Below are 17323 nucleotides of genomic sequence, written 5' to 3'. Positions count from 1 at the left end.
GGAGACCCATGTCTATAAACTTCAGCAGTATCGGGAACAGGTGCTTGAATGGCACCGTTTCATTGATGATGTGCTCTTTTTCTGGGCAGGGACTTTGGATGCATGTAATGAATTTATTGATTTGCTCAACAGGAATCCATGGAACATCAGACTTACATCTAAGGTATCCTCTGTTGAGGTGGATTTCCTGGACCTGAATATCATCATGAGCAATAACTGTATCACCACGAGCCTACATAGGAAGAAAACGGCTACCAATAGCCTACTCCATTACGACAGCGCACACCCGACCCATCTCCGCAATAGCATACCCAAAGGACAATTTTTGAGGGTTAAAAGGAACTGTTCGGCTGAGGATGATTTTCGGGCAGAATCAAAGCGACTTACGGAAAGGTTTCAAGCTAGGGGGTACCCGCATAAGGTGGTCTCACGAGCATTCCAGCACTCTCAACAGTGTGAGCGGGAGGATATACTGAAACCAAGACGGAAGGAGACCACACGGACGATAGACTTGATAACTGTATATCATAATCAGTGGGGAGATGTATATGATATTCTTAAGAAAAACTGGAGTATCCTACTTACGGAACCTAGACTACATCCTTGGTTGGCCCCCACACCCAGGATGGTAGCCAGGAGGTCGCGGAATCTCAAAGATGAGTTGGTGTCTAGCCATTTTAAAAGGGCATCTGTGAAGACCGGTACTGGTGGTCGCATCTTTGGGTCTTACCCGTGTGGAGGATGCAATGTTTGTGGTTTTATGATATCTGATACGGGTTTAACGTTACCACACATCCCAAAAAGGATTGAACCTTTATCGTACTTTAATTGTCGCACCAGGAATTTGGTGTATGCCCTGGTATGTGGGTGCCCCAAAATATACGTGGGGTACACAACACAGGAATTAAGACGTCGGGTGCAACAGCACCTATCCGGCATTAACACTGCCGGAAAGGATTTGGAGAAGGGCAAACAACTTTCATCAGTGGCTGGACATTTTTTCAAAGAACATGGGGGTTCTACAAGGGGTCTGAGGGTTATGGGGCTTGAGGGGGTTAAGCCTAATATCAGGGGTGGTAATATGGTGCTGGACTTGCTTAGGAGAGAATCCAAATGGATATATAATCTCAATAGCCGGGCCCCGGTGGGGATCAACGAAGAATTATTGTTTACCGGCTTTTATAAGCAGGTTTAGAGCCCGAGGGTACGGACTTGGGGACTGGTTGATTTAGGGGCATTTAGTCCTATGAGCCCAGTTCCCATTAGGGTAGTTTGGATTCGGAGGATAGAACGGAATCAAGGGCATGGACATCGCGCCCTCACTTCCAAAGCCAAGCCTACCCTGGGCTGCTCTTCTCCGCCTCCGTTTCTCTCTCTCTCCCCCTTCCCCCTTCCCCCCTCCCCCCCCCTTTTTTTTTTTTTTTTTTTTTTTCTCCCCCCCCTCCCCTCCCCTTTTTGGGAGCAGCATTTTCTGCCTTCTGTGCATTGTCCTTTTCTTTCGGTGGGGTAGTCATCCTCGTTGGATTCGGACGTGTGCCCAGCTACCACCATAGCTTTGATGTCTTAGATGGATTTATTCCTTGGATTGCCTATTCCCGCAAACTTCAAACCATGGCCATTCGAATCTGGGCATTTGTATATGAGAATTGTCAAATGGGCGTGTATGTTATGTATGTGGTACCAGACTGCCTGTGAAATGAGTGACATCATATAGCGTGAGCATATCTGTCGAGGTGTTGGGAATTTGGCCAGAGTTGCAGTACACATGGCCTGTTATCACCCTTGCACTAATTGGTGTGCGAGTATGCGGTGTTTTTGTTATATTGCGCATGCGATGTTGCTGTTTCTATGGCAATTTGGAGGTGTGCGTCACGGCCTCTGACATTTGTGCGCAGATGCACAGCTATTGCTGTGCAATCCGTGCACATTATGTTTGTGTGGAAGGCCCCCACGGCAACCCGGTGAAGCGCAACATTAAAATAGATTAGATTCCGTGGTAGTAACTCCCTGTGTTTACACACAAACCCCATGTGATCTTCGGACCAATCAGATTCGCTCTAGCTGAATGGATTCTGATACAGGGGAGCTGATTGGTTATTGCTCCAGTGTGTATTTGCAGGGGGAGTGTGCGCAGGTCCGGAACTAATCACCAGACACTCCACACTGAGAGAGAATGGAAACACTGTCAGCGGCCTAACAGGTGATATCAATCAGCTTCTATCTTGGTTTGCACATAAAAGGCAGGTCAGGGGGATCTGCTTCATTACCTTCCCCTGACGAAGACGCTCTAGCAGCGTCGATACGCGTGGGACCTTGTCCCTCCTCCCCCCCTCCTCTATGCTGCCTTGGATCCGGTCCTGGACTCTTTCATCTACCCCAGCCGCACTTAGGTATATATACCTCTACCAGCCTATTGTGTTCCTGCCCCATAGGCACTTCTTGGACTTAGACACATTATCATCTTTGGTGGCAGGATACTTCACCTTTAGCTTGGTAATGTATTATTTGGGGTGTTAGACTTAGGACAGGCTGTGGTTACACCAGATATTAACCTGGTATATGGTATTGTGTTTTTACCACAGGCCTGTAACAGGACTGGGAGGTAGGGCTATTGTTTAGGGCTCTATTAATACATTTGTCTGTGTAGGGGCATTATGCCAATTGGCTGCATTAGAAATTAAATTTATATACCTGTATTGTTTCTCATTTGTCCAATTGTATGTTATGCTCTCTACGGTATTTGTACATGCAAAAAAAAAAAAAAATTTTTTTCATTTATAGGCCCTTGATTGTATATGTGGGGGGTTGAGGGTAGGTCTGTTTGGTTTTTAGATGTTTTTAAATGTATGTTCCTTCCTGCTTTGCCTTTATGTGTAGTGAGGTGTTATTCTATAATAAAATAAAATTTATCATATCAGGTTGATCCCACTGTGTGCATATTCTTTTTTTCTTGTGTTGAGACGGTACCAAGATATATTTCTTTCCGATAATCAGACAAAAACTCAGGAATTTCAGAGGGAATAGATGAAGCAATGGAGACCAAAGATGTGTCCCCATGATTTCCCTGACATCCCCAGCTTAGTACAGACATTGTTTTCCAGTCAAGGACTGGGTTATGAGTTTGCAACCATGGCAATCCCAGCACCAACACATCATGTAGATTATACAGTACAAGGAAGCGAATCACCTCTTGATGGTCTGGAGTCATACGCATAGTCACTTGTGTCCAGTATTGTGGTTTATTACTAGCCAATGGTGTAGAATCAATACCCTTTAAAGGTATAGGAACTTCCAGAGGCTCTAGATCAAACCCACAGCGCCTGGCAAAGGACCAATCCATAAGACTCAAAGCGGCGCCAGAATCCACATACGCATCCGCAACAATAGAAGATAACGAACAAATTAGAGTTACAGACAAAATAAACTTGGACTGCAAAGTGCCAATAGCAGAGGATTTATCAACTTTCTTTGTTCGTTTAGAGCATGCTGATATAACATGAGTAGAATTTCCACAATAGAAGCACAAATGATTTTTGCGCCTATAAATCTGTCGTTCGCTTCTGGACAGAAAGCTATCACATTGCATACTCTGTGGTGCCTCTTCAGAAGACACCGCCAACTGGTGCACAGGTTTGCGTTCCCGTAAACGCCGATCAATCTGAATTGCCATTGTCATGGACTCATTCAGACCAGTAGGCGCAGGAAACCCCACCATGACGTCTTTTACAGCATCAGAGAGACCTTCTCTGAAAATTGCCGCCAGAGCGCACTCATTCCACTGAGTAAGCACAGACCATTTTCGAAATTTTTGGCAATATATTTCGGCTTCATCTTGCCCCTGAGAGAGGGCTATTAGGGCTTTCTCAGCCTGAATCTCCAAATTTGGTTCCTCATAAAGCAACCCCAAAGCCAGAAAAAACGCATCCACATTGAGCAACGCAGGATCCCCTGGTGCCAATGAAAATGCCCAATTTTGGGGGTCACCCCGCAGTAAAGAAATTACAATTTTTACTTGCTGGGCAGGATCTCCAGCAGAATGAGATCTCAGCGAAAGAAACAATTTACAATTGTATTTAAAATTTAGAAAACAAGATCGATCTCCAGAAAAAAACTCCGGTATAGGAATTTTAGGTTCAGACCGAGGAGCATGTAACAAAAAATCTTGTATATTCTGAACTTTAGAGGCAAGATTATACAAATTGGTAGCCAGACTCTGGGGATCCATATTTCAACAGATAAAGTCTGAGCCATTCAGGGGTTAAGAGGAGAGGAAAACAGGAGACTGCAATTAGAGCTGGAGTGCAACTTCAGAGGAAGGAAAAAAAAAAAAGGTTTCACACAGTTCCTTTTCTCTCCTGCTTCAGCCTATAGATTAAACATTTGGGCTGGCCATACTGTTATGGTTTCCAATGGCAAGGAAACATCAGAAGCATAGAATAAACGGACAAGCTCTCGGGTGATGGAAACTAGAGCTGACCGCGATGCTAAACCTACACACCACACTAGAAGTAGCCAGGGGGCATTCCTGCGTTGTCTCTAGATGCCGCGCGCCAGCCGGAGAACTAACTACCCCTGGTAGAAGAAAACACAGTCCTGGCTTGCCTCCAGAGAATGTCCCCACAGGAGATAGCATCCCCCCACATATAATAACGGTGAGAGCAGATGAAAAGACACACGTAGTATGAAAGCAGATTTAGCACAGAGAGGCCCGCTAACTAAATAGCAGAAAGATACAACAGAGGACTTCGCGGTCAGCTGCAAAACCCTTCAAAACACCATCCTGAAATTACCTTAACTCATGTGACAACTCATGCCACTGGAGTGGTAATTTCAGCCCAACAAGAGCTTCCAGCTGCAGAGATTCACATAAGTGCAAACTGGACAAAACATACAAAAATAGACTTAAGGACTAAAGTGTCCAACTTAGCTGAGCAGAAAACTGGGAGCAGGAACATGCAACAGAATCACTCTGGATACATTGATGGCCAGCATTAGAATGACTGAGGAGCAAGGTTAAATAGGATACTCCCACATCCTGATAGGAACAGGTGAACTGAGAAGGCAAAGCTTGCAGGACACCAGTACCACAAGAGACCACCGGGGGAGCCCACGAACCGAATCACAACAGAGCACCATTTGACTTTTTTAGCGCAAAATTGGCTGTCGTGTTTGGAGACCCCCTGATGTACCTAAACAGTGGAAACCCCCAAATTATAACTCCAACTCTAACTCCAACACACCCCTAACCCTAATATTAACCCGATCCATAATCCTAATCACAACCCTAACGATAATCACAACCCTAACCTCAAAACAGCCCTAATCTCAACCCTAACCATAACCCTAATCAAAACCCTAAATCCAACACACCCCTAACCCTAATCCCAACCCTAACCCTAATCCCAACCCTAATCCCAAAAGTAACCCTAATCCCAACCCTAATCCAAACCCTAATCCCAACTCTAACCCTAACTTTAGCCCCAACCCTAACCCTAACTTTAGCCCCAACCCTAACCATAACTTTAGCCCCGTCGTCACAAAAAAAGTGCATGCGTGGCCATAGACATAGACTGGGCAGCGGATGCATTGAAAAACTGCATCCGCTGCCCACGTTGTGCACAATTTTCACAACGTGCATCGGTACGTCGGGCCGACGCATTGCGACCGCCCCATACCGACGCAAGTGTGAAAGAAGCCTAAGGCTACTTTCACACTAGCGTCGTACTCGGCCCATCGCAGTGTGTCGGGCCGACGTACCGACGCTAGCGTTGTAAGCGCCGCACAACGGGTGCAGCGGATGCTGTTTTTTCAACGCATCCGCTGCCCCATTGTGAGGTGCGGGGAGGCGGGGGCGGAGTTCCGGCCGCGCATGCGCGGTCGGAAATGGTGGACACGTCGCACAAAAAAGCTTTTTTTGTGCCGATGGTCCGCCAAAGCACGACGCATCCGTCACACGACGGATGCGACATGTGGCAATCCGTCGCAATGCGTCGCTAATGCAAGCTAATGGAGAAAAAACGCATCCTGCAAGCACTTTTGCAGGATGCGTTTTTTCTCCAACGACGCATTGCGACGGAAGCCAAAAAACGCTAGTGTGAAAGTAGCCTAACCCTAACCCTAACCCTAGTCCTAACCCTAACCTGAAATTTAGCCCCAACCCTAACCCTAACCCTAACCCTAGCCCTAACTCTAACCCTAGCCCTAACCCTAACCCTAACCCTAATTTTAGCCCCAACTCATCTCTCCTGCCGGCTGGCATATGGCAGCAGATGGCGGGCGCACTGCGCATGCGCCCGCCATTAGGAAAAAGCCGTCCGGCAGGAGAAGACGGAAGAGGACCCAGGGACACCGGGTGAGTATTATAGGGTCCCTGAATCCCCCTATTTCTCTGTCCTCTGATGTGCGATCACATCAGAGGACAGAGAATTAGAGATCGCTTTTTTTTTTTTTTTTTGCGGTCGCCGGTAAACAGTTAATTACCGGCGATCGCAAAACAGGGGTCGGTGCAAACCGACCCCGATCATGTTCTTTGGGGTCTCGGCTACCCCCGGCAGCCGAGACCCCAAAGATCTTCCGGGTGCCGGGCGGCGGGCGTACTGCGCGTGCGCCCGCCATTTTTTCCCCAGAAAAAAGATGGCGGCGCCCTTCGGGAGCCACGAGGAGCACCGGGGGAGATAGGTGAGTATTGGGGGGCTATTGGGGGCAATCGGGGACCCTATTTCTCTGTCCTCCGATGTGCGATCACATCGGAGGACAGAGAAATTAAATGGCAAATCGCGCTTTTTTTTTTTTTTTCGTTGCGACCGCCGGTAAACGGTTAATTACCGGCGATCGCCACTCGGGGGTCGGTACAAACCCCCCAAATCATGTTCTCTGGGGTCTCGGCTACCCTCGGCAACCAAGACCCCAGAGAAAATCTGACTCTGGGGGGCGCTATTCACTTTTTCCACAGCGCCGTTAATTAACGTGGTTTAAGTGGTTTAAGTACCTTTAGCGGCCGCCGTTAAAAGGCGTATCGGCGGTCGTTAAGGGGTTAAGCATTATCAATAGTTGTGTACACACAACCCGATCAGGGGAGCTCCATAATGCAACTCTTTTAATATTGCTACCCATATAGGACCCTATTTGCCCTTTATGTCATCCCAGTCTTTCTATTCTTTGGATCTTCAAAGAAAGGAAAAGACTACTTTTCATTTTGGTCAATACTTTTGTCATAATTAATTGATAATTTAGAACTCAATCATAGTCTTCCTGTGAAAAAGTAGGGAAACACCAAGTGTAATAGGGTCTTATCTGATGGGCAAATTTATAAGTGTGAGAGGCAAATAACTGCTCACTTTTTGTAATTGTTTAACCCACAACTAAGGAATAACAGCCGTTGCAATACCCTTAGGTTGGAAGATGCTGCCTTTCTAGGTGCCAAACATGTAGGGCGGGGACTCAACCATCGTGCTTGAGCATCCGCGATACTCGATCGAGTACCGAGCGTGTCCAAGTACCTGAATTCTTCATCGAGTATCAAGCATTGGTGAGTACGGTAGGTCATCACTACTAAATAATAATTCTTATTGCTTGTGTCCCAAATGCATATCAAAAAAATAAGTTGCGCAAAATCTACACCCTGTGTAGCTATAAAGACATCACAAGCTGGATTGATACAAAAATATATTTTATTAGTTTTTTCACTGCCAAAAAGTAAATTCAAGAATTCTGTGTACTCCTGAAGAGCTAGTCATTAATGGGTTAAGCAACTTGTTATTGTTACATTTTAACATATGATGATCTTTCAAATTCCAATTAAATGTTGTATCATATGATTCTCTAAAGCAACATAATTCATGTTATGATAAGTAAATGTAATTACTAACATGTTTTGTTAATCAATTCTTACTGATTACAGTATATAAGACCTCGAGCACCAGTGCAGAAAAAGTCACCAGTCTGTAATACAAGATTAGACAATGGATTCCAGCACCTGTAAGCGCTACCATGAAGATGAATTTGATTCCAGAGAAAATCTGGAGTATTATTTTTCAGATAAACCTGATATGGTCTTTCGAGAGGATTCCTTGATATTTCCCATTGAAAATCTTACAAAAACTTTTACAGAGGGTATGTATCTAATTGTTTGTGAGTTTAATTAGTTTAATAAGATAAAAATAAGCAAACTTTGCTATATGGGGTTCGGGTAATAAACGAGGTAAAAACACACTGCTCCAGGCATATCCACCAAATGAAGCATAGCAAAGCTCTAGTTATTAGAAGAATGTAAGCTCACAAGGGCAGGTGAGGACCCCTCTGTATCAGTCTGTAATTGTTAGTTTGCTTACTGTAAGTGATATCTGTAATTTGTATGTAACCCCTTCTCCTGTACAGCACCATGGAAGCAATGGTGTTATATAACTAAATAATAATAATAATTACAAACAATGAAGAATACAGAGGCTTTAGGGTTACTAGTGCCAGTGTTGTCCCCTCCGTGTTCCACAGCACTTTAGAAAACACAGTGATTGTGATCAAATGATCATCTAAGAATTAACATTTCGGCTGGTACATTCACATGTGCACATTTTCAGATGCAAATTTTGATGAACATCCAGAGAAAATCCACAACATAATTTTCAGGTGTTTCATATGGACTTTCTGTGGATTTTGTTGTGGATATGTCATACAGTCATCCCTTGAATTTATAATTATTACCAATTATCATAGCCCATTTATTCCATGGCGCTTTACATGTGAAGAGGGGTATACATAATAAAAACAAGTACAATAACCTTAAACAATACAAGTCACGACTGGTACAGTAGGAGAGAGGACCCTACCCACGAGGGCTCACAATCTACAAGGGATGGGTGAGGATACAATAGGTGAAGGTAGAGCTGGTCGTGCAGCGGTTTGGTCGATCGGTGGTTACTGCAGGTTGTAGGCTTGTCGGAAGAGGTAGTTCTTCAGGTTCTTTTTGAAGGTTTCGATGGTTGGCGAGAGTCTGATATGTTGTGGTAGAGTTTCAGAGTAGGGGTGATGCGCGACAGAAATCTTGTATGCGATTCTGTGAAGAGGAGATAAGAGGGGAGTAGAGAAGGAGATCTTGTGAGGATCGGAGGTTGCGTGCAGGTAAGTATCGGGAGACGAGGTCACAGATGTATGGAGAAGACAGGTTGTGGATGGCTTTGTATGTCATGGTTAGGGTTTTGTACTGGAGTCTCTGGGCAATCTGGAGCCAGTGAAGGGATTGAAAGAGGGGCGGCCGCGGAATAGCGGGAGGACAGGTGGATCAGTCAGGCAGCAGAGTTTAGAATAGATTGGAGGGGTGCGAGAGAGTTCGAGGGGAGGCCACAGAGCAGGAGGTTGCAGTAGTCAAGGCGGGACATGATGAGGGCATGGACTAGGGTTTTAGTAGATTCTTGGTTTAGGAATGTACGGATCCGTGAAATATTTTTGAGTTGAAGGCGGCAGGAAGTGGAAAGGGCTTGGATATGTGGTTTGAAGGAGAGATCAGTGTCAAGGATTACCCCGAGGCAGCGAGCTTGTGGGACTGGGGAGAGTGAGCAGCCATTTACTGCAACGGATAGGTTAGTTGTGGGGGTTGCGTGAGTTGGGGGAAAGATGATGAATTCTGTTTTGTGCATGTTAAGTTTTAGAAGTCTAGCGGAGTAGGATAAAATAGCGGACAGACATTGAGGGATTCTGGTTAGTAGGGTGGTGATATCTGGTCCAGAGAGGTAGATTTGTTTTCCATCAGCATAGAGGTGATACTGAAAACCGTGATATTCTATGAGCTGTCCCAGGCCAAAGGTGTAAATGGAGAAGAGCAGGGGCCCTGTTGTGAATTCCGCTCTTGGGCTCCCTCCGGTGGTTGTAAGTGGCACTTTTGTGAGTTCTGCTCTTGGGCTCCCTCCGGTGGTTTTAAGTGGAACGGCTGCTCCTTGGATTTAGCAGTCAGCAGCTGCTTCCACTGATTGTCTTTTCTGGCTCGGCTATTTAACCTGGTTCTATCCTTCAGCCTGTGCCAGTTGTCAGTGGTTCCTGCTTGGATTCACATCTCTGCTTGGATTTCCCTGATATTCTGACCAGTTCAGCAAAGATAAGTCCTTGCTTGTTCCTTTGCAGTCCACTTGTTGTGGACTTAATCGTTCTGCACTTTCTATGTTTTTTCTAGTCCAGCTTGTCAGTATGGATTTATTCAGTTAAGGCTACTTTCACACTAGCGTTAACTGCAATACGTCGCAAATGCGTCGTTTTGCCGAAAATACGCATCCAGCAAAAGTTCTTGCTGGATACGTTTTTTCGTCATAGACTAACATTAGCGACGCATTTGCGAAGCATTGCCAAACGTCGCGTCCGTTTTGCGACGCTTGGGCGTGTGTTAGCGGACCGTCGGGAGAAAAAAACCTTACATGTAACGTTTTTTGCTCCCGACGGTCCGCTTTTTCCGACCGCGCATGCGCGGCCGGAACTCCGCCCCCACCTCCCCGCACTTCCCCGCACCTCACAATGGGGCAGCGGATGCGTTGGAAAAATACATCCGCTGCCCCCGTTGTGCGGTGGAGACCACGCTAGCGTCGGGAACGTCGGCCCAACGCACAGCGACGGGTCTTTCCCGACGCTAGTGTGAAAGTAGCCTAAGCTGGAAGCTCTGGGAAGCAGATTTACCCTCCACACCTTTAGTCAGGTGTGGAGATTTTTGTAAACTCTGTGGTGGATTTTTCTAGTTTTTAATACTGATCGCACAGTATTCTGTCCTGTTCTATCTATCTAGCTAGAGTGGCCTCCTTTGCTACATCCTGGTTTCATTCTGCGTATGTCATTTCCCTCTCCACTCACAGTCAATATTTGTGGGGGGCTGTCTATCCTTTGGGGATTTTCTCTGAGGCAAGATAGCTTTCCTGTTTCTATCTTTAGGGGTAGTTAGTCCTCCGGCTGTGACGAGGTGTCTAGGGAGTGACAGGAACATCCCACGGCTACTTCTAGTGTTGTGTTAAGCTCAGGAACTGCGGTCAGTACAGGTACCACCTCCTCCAGAGCACGTCCCATGTTGCTCCTAAACCACCTGTTCATAACAGTACAATTGGCCAAAAATGGCATCTCAAAAGAAGGAAAAAAAAGTTCTGAGCCATTTTTCTTTCTGCAGTCTGTTTTGTCTTTTTTTTCCTCTTAATCTCTGGGTGGTTCAGGATTTTGGCGCTGGCATGGATGTTCAGGGTTTGTTTTCTCGTGTGGATCAACTTGCTGCAAGAGTACAGAGTATCCAAGATTATGTTGTCCAGACTTCGGCTTTAGAGCCTAAAATTCCTACTCCTGATTTGTTTTTTGGGGACAGATCCAAGTTTTTGAACTTTAAAAATACTGCAAATTGTTTTTTGCTTTGAAACCCCGTTCCTCTGGTGATCCCATTGAGCAGGTTAAAATTGTTATCTCTCTGCTGCGTGGTGACCCTCAGGACTGGGCATTCTCCCTTGAATCAGGGGATCCGGCATTGCTTAATATAGACGCATTTTTTCAAGCGCTCGGATTATTGTATGACGAACCTAATTCTGTGGATCATGCAGAAAAAACCTTGTTGGCCCTATGTCAGGGTCAGGAAGCGGCAGAATTATCCTGCCAGAAATTTAGAAAATGGTCTGTGCTCACTAAATGGAATGAGGATGCTCTGGCAGCAATTTTCAGAAAGGGTCTTTCTGAAGCCCTTAAAGATGTTATGGTGGGGTTCCCCACACCTGCTGGTTTGAGCGAATCTATGTCTCTAGCCATTCAGATTGATCGGCGCCTACGCGAGCGCAAAGTTGTGCACCATATGGCAGTGTCTTCTGAGCTGAGTCCTGAGCCTATGCAATGTGATAGGATTTTGACTAGAGCAGAGCGGCAGGGATTCAGACGTCAGAATAGGCTGTGTTTTTACTGTGGTGATTCTGCTCATGTTATTTCTGATTGCCCTAAGCGTACTAAGAGGGTCGCTAGGTCTGTTACCATCAGTACTGTACAGCCTAAATTTCTCTTGTCTGTGACCCTGATTTGCTCATTATCGTCCTTTTCTGTCATGGCATTTGTGGATTCGGGCGCTGCCCTGAACTTGATGGACTTGGAGTTCGACAGGCGCTGTGGTTTTTCCTTGCAGCCTTTGCAGAGCCCTATTCCTTTGAGGGGCATTGATGCTACACCGTTGGCCAAGAATAAACCTCAGTATTGGACTCAGCTGACCATGTGCACGGCTCCAGCACATCAGGAAGATTGCCGTTTTCTGGTGTTGCATAACTTGCATGATGTTGTTGTGCTGGGTTTTCCATGGTTACAGGAACATAATCCGGTGCTGGATTGGAAATCTATGTCTGTGACTAGTTGGGGTTGTCAAGGGGTACATAGTGACGTTCCTTTGATGTCAATTTCATCCTCCCCCTCTTCTGAAGTCCCTGAGTTTTTGTCGGATTTCCAGGATGTATTTGATGAGCCCAAGTCCAGTTCCCTTCCTCCACATAGGGACTGTGATTGTGCTATTAACTTGATTCCTGGCTGTAAGTTCCCTAAGGGCCAACTTTTCAATCTGTCTGTGCCAGAGCATGCCGCCATGCGGAGTTATGTCAAGGAGTCTTTGGAGAAGGGGCATATTCGGCCGTCTTCGTCACCATTGGGAGCGGGATTTGTTGTGTATTGGGTTTCTGGGCTCCCCCGGTGGTCACTGGTGGTACTGAACTTGTGTGCTTCATCTCCTCTGTTCACCTGTTTCCATCAGGATGTGGGAGTTTTCTATTTAACCTTGCTCCTCAGTCATTTCTATGCCGGCCAACAATGTTACCAGAAGCCTTTCTGTTGCATGTTCCTGCTCCTAGACTACTATCAGCTAAGTTGGACTTGTAGTCCTAAGTTTGTTTTGCATTTTTGTTCCAGTTCTCTGTGTTTGAATATTTCTGAGGCTGGAAGCTCTTGTGAGCTGAAATTGCCACTCTAGTGTCATGAGTTGATATTAGAGTCTTAAAGTAATTTCAGGATGGTGTTTTGAAAAGGGTTTTCAGCTGACTGTGAAGTTCCCTTTTCTGTGTTCCTACTATCTAGTAAGCAGACCTCAATTTGCTAAACCTATCTTCATACTTCGTATGTCAATTTCCTCTAAAATCACCGACAATATATGTGGGGGCTACTGTCTGCCTTTTGGGGAAAATTTCTCTAGAGGTAAGCCAGGTCTGTATTTTCCTCTGCTAGGGTCAGGCAGTCCTCCGGCTGGCGCTGGGCGTCTAGGGATAAAACGTAGGCACGCTACCCGGCCACTGTTAGTTGTGCGGTAGGTTTAGCTCACAGTCAGCTCGAGTTCCCATCTTCCAAGAGCTAGTCCTTTTGTATGCTTTTCTACGGTCTCTTGCCATTGAGAACCATGACAGTTTGGCCGGCCCAAGGGTTAAAATAATTGGCAGAAGAAAGGAGAGAAAAGAAGTCTGCAGAGAATTTTTTATTTTTTTTTCCTGAGTTTGCTCATTAGTTGATTTCTTGCATCTCTGCTTACTGCAGCCTTCGTCTCTCTCTCCTTCTAATCCTTGAATGGTTCTGATTTCACCTGATAAAAATGGATCAGCAGAGTTTAGCTACAGGTTTGAATAATCTCGCTATGAAGGTTCAAAGTTTACAGGATTTTGTAATTCATGCTCCTATATCTGAACCTAGAATTCCTTTACCTGAATTTTTCTCCGGGGATAGATCTCGCTTCCAGAATTTCAAACATAATTGTAAATTATTTTTGTCTCTGAGATCTCGCTCCGCTGGAGATCCTGCACAGCAGGTCAGGATTGTAATTTCCTTGCTCCGGGGCGACCCTCAGGATTGGGCATTTGCTTTGGCACCAGGGGATCCTGCATTGCTCAATGTGGATGCGTTTTTCCTGGCATTGGGGTTGCTTTATGAGGAACCTCATTTAGAGATTCAGGCTGAAAAAGCCTTGATGGCCCTGTCTCAGGGGCAAGATGAGGCTGAAATATACTGCCAAATATTTCGTAAGTGGTCTGTGCTTACTCAGTGGAATGAGTGCGCCCTGGCGGCGAATTTCAGAGAGGGTCTCTCTGATGCCATTAAAGATGTTATGGTGGGGTTCCCTGTGCCTACAGGTCTGAATGAGTCCATGACAATGGCCATTCAGATTGATCGGCGTTTGCGGGAGCGCAAACCTGTGCACCATTTGGCGGTGTCTACTGAGAAGGCGCCAGAGATTATGCAATGTGATAGAATTCTGTCCAGAAGCGAACGACAGAATTTTAGGCGAAAAAATGGGTTATGCTTCTATTGTGGTGATTCAACTCATGTTATATCAGCATGCTCTAAACGTACTAAGAAGGTTGATAAGTCTGTTTCAATTGGCACTTTACAGTCTAAGTTTATTCTGTCTGTGACCCTGATTTGCTCTTTATCGTCTATTACCGCGGACGCCTATGTCGACTCTGGCACCGCTTTGAGTCTTATGGATTGGTCCTTTGCCAAACGCTGTGGGTTTAATTTAGAGTCTCTGGAAGTTCCTATACCTCTGAAGGGTATTGACTCCACGCCATTGGCTAGTAATAAACCACAATACTGGACACAAGTAACTATGCGTATTAATCCGGATCACCAGGAGATTATTCGCTTCCTTGTGTTGTATAATCTACATGATGTGTTGGTGCTTGGATTGCCATGGCTGCAATCTCATAACCCAGTCCTCGACTGGAAAGCAATGTCTGTGTTAAGCTGGGGATGTCAGGGGACTCATGGGGACGTACCTTTGGTTTCCATTTCGTCATCTATTCCCTCTGAGATTCCGGAATTTTTATCTGATTATCGTGACGTTTTTGAGGAGCCTAAACTTGGTTCACTACCTCCGCACAGAGATTGCGATTGTACTATAGATCTGATTCCGGGCAGTAAGTTTCCAAAGGGTCGTTTATTTAATCTATCTGTGCCTGAACATGCGGCTATGCGGGAATATATTAAGGAGTCCTTGGAAAAGGGACATATTCGTCCTTCGTCATCTCCCTTAGGAGCCGTTTTTTTCTTTGTATCTAAAAAAGATGGCTCTTTGAGGCCGTGTATTGATTATCGGCTTTTGAATAAAATCACGGTTAAATATCAGTATCCTTTGCCACTGCTTACTGATTTGTTTGCTCGAATAAAGGGGGCCAAGTGGTTCTCTAAGATTGATCTTCGTGGGGCGTATAATTTAGTGCGAATTAAGCAGGGGGATGAGTGGAAAACCGCATTTAATACGCCTGAGGGTCATTTTGAGTATTTAGTAATGCCTTTTGGTCTTTCAAATGCCCCTTCAGTCTTTCAGTCTTTTATGCATGACATTTTCCGTGAATATTTGGATAAATTTATGATTGTGTATCTGGATGATATTTTGATTTTTTCGGATGACTGGGACTCTCATGTCCAACAGGTCAGGAGGGTTTTTCAGGTTTTGCGCTCTAATTCCTTGTGTGTAAAGGGTTCTAAGTGTGTTTTTGGGGTTCAAAAGATTTCGTTTTTGGGGTACATTTTTTCCCCCTCTTCCATTGAGATGGACCCTGTCAAGGTTCAGGCTATTTATGATTGGACGCAACCCTCTTCTCTTAAGAGCCTTCAGAAGTTTTTGGGCTTTGCTAATTTTTATCGTCGATTTATAACTGGTTTTTCTGATGTTGCTAAGCCGTTGACTGATTTGACTAAGAAGGGTGCTGATGTTGCTGATTGGTCCCCTGCTGCTGTGGAGGCCTTTCGGGAGCTTAAGCGCCGCTTTTCTTCCGCCCCTGTATTGCGTCAGCCTGATGTTACTCTTCCTTTTCAGGTTGAGGTCGACGCTTCAGAAATCGGAGCTGGGGCGGTCTTGTCGCAGAAAAGTTCCGACTGCTCCGTGATGAGACCTTGCGCATTCTTTTCTCGTAAATTTTCGCCCGCTGAGCGAAATTATGATATTGGTAATCGGGAGCTCTTGGCTATGAAGTGGGCTTTTGAGGAGTGGCGTCATTGGCTTGAGGGGGCTAGACATCAGGTGGTGGTATTGACCGACCACAAGAATTTGATTTATCTTGAGTCTGCCAGGCGCCTGAATCCTAGACAGGCGCGCTGGTCGTTATTTTTCTCTCGGTTTAATTTTGTGGTTTCTTACCTACCGGGTTCTAAAAATGTGAAGGCGGATGCCCTTTCTAGGAGTTTTGAGCCTGATTCCCCTGGTAATTCTGAACCTACAGGTATCCTTAAGGATGGGGTGATATTATCTGCTGTTTCCCCAGACTTGCGACGGGTCTTGCAGGAGTTTCAGGCGGATAGACCTGATCGTTGCCCGCCTGGTAGACTGTTTGTTCCGGATGATTGGACCAGTAGAGTCATCTCGGAGGTCCATTCTTCTGCGTTAGCTGGTCATCCTGGAATCTTTGGTACCAGGGATTTGGTGGCTAGGTCCTTCTGGTGGCCTTCCCTGTCGCGAGATGTGCGAGGTTTTGTGCAGTCTTGTGATGTTTGTGCTCGGGCCAAGCCTTGTTGTTCTCGGGCTAGTGGATTGTTGTTATCTTTGCCTATTCCGAAGAGGCCTTGGACTCACATCTCCATGGATTTTATTTCTGATCTCCCTGTTTCTCAGAAGATGTCTGTCATCTGGGTGGTGTGTGACCGTTTCTCTAAGATGGTCCATTTGGTCCCCTTGCCTAAATTGCCTTCCTCATCCGAGCTGGTTCCTCTGTTTTTTCAAAATATGGTTTGCTTGCATGGTATTCCGGAGAATATTGTTTCTGACAGGGGAACTCAATTCGTGTCTAGATTTTGGCGAGCATTCTGTGCTAGGATGGGCATTGATTTGTCTTTTTCGTCTGCTTTCCATCCTCAGACTAATGGCCAGACCGAGCGAACTAATCAGACCTTGGAGACTTATTTGAGGTGTTTTGTGTCTGCGGATCAGGATGATTGGGTTGCCTTTTTGCCCTTGGCGGAGTTTGCCCTCAATAATCGGGCTAGTTCTGCCACCTTGGTTTCTCCTTTCTTCTGTAATTCGGGGTTTCATCCTCGTTTCTCTTCCGGTCAGGTGGAGTCTTCGGATTGTCCTGGAGTGGATGCTGTGGTGGAGAGGTTGCATCAGATTTGGGGGCATGTGGTGGACAATTTGAAGTTGTCCCAGGAGAAGACTCAGCAGTTTGCCAACCGCCGTCGTCGTGTTGGTCCTCGTCTTTGTGTTGGGGACTTGGTGTGGTTGTCTTCTCGTTTTGTCCCTATGAAGGTTTCTTCTCCTAAGTTTAAGCCTCGGTTCATCGGCCCGTACAAGATATTGGAGATTCTTAACCCTGTGTCCTTTCGTTTGGACCTCCCTGCATCTTTTTCTATTCATAATGTCTTCCATCGG

The 17323-nt window shown here is 45.8% G+C and overlaps 1 protein-coding gene across 2 annotated transcripts in view; it reads left to right on the top strand.

Annotated features, from left to right (window-relative positions):
- LOC143764301 (nicotinamide N-methyltransferase-like) overlaps positions 1–17323 on the top strand; it is a 141735-nt gene that overhangs the window by 84797 nt on the left and 39615 nt on the right. Inside the window, exon 1 of one of the 2 annotated variants that reach the window (XM_077249729.1) lies at positions 7919–8112. The exons of the other annotated variant lie outside the window; for it this stretch is intronic. Coding sequence (XP_077105844.1) covers positions 7962–8112 — 151 coding nt within the window. The 5' untranslated portion in view covers positions 7919–7961. Of the gene's footprint in view, positions 1–7918; positions 8113–17323 lie in introns of those variants that run through there. 2 annotated transcript variants of the gene reach the window in all.

The sequence above is a fragment of the Ranitomeya variabilis genome, chromosome 4 (assembly GCF_051348905.1).
Source record: "Ranitomeya variabilis isolate aRanVar5 chromosome 4, aRanVar5.hap1, whole genome shotgun sequence".
Classification (NCBI taxonomy): domain Eukaryota; kingdom Metazoa; phylum Chordata; class Amphibia; order Anura; family Dendrobatidae; genus Ranitomeya; species Ranitomeya variabilis.
This window is presented reverse-complemented; position numbering and strand designations above follow the sequence as displayed.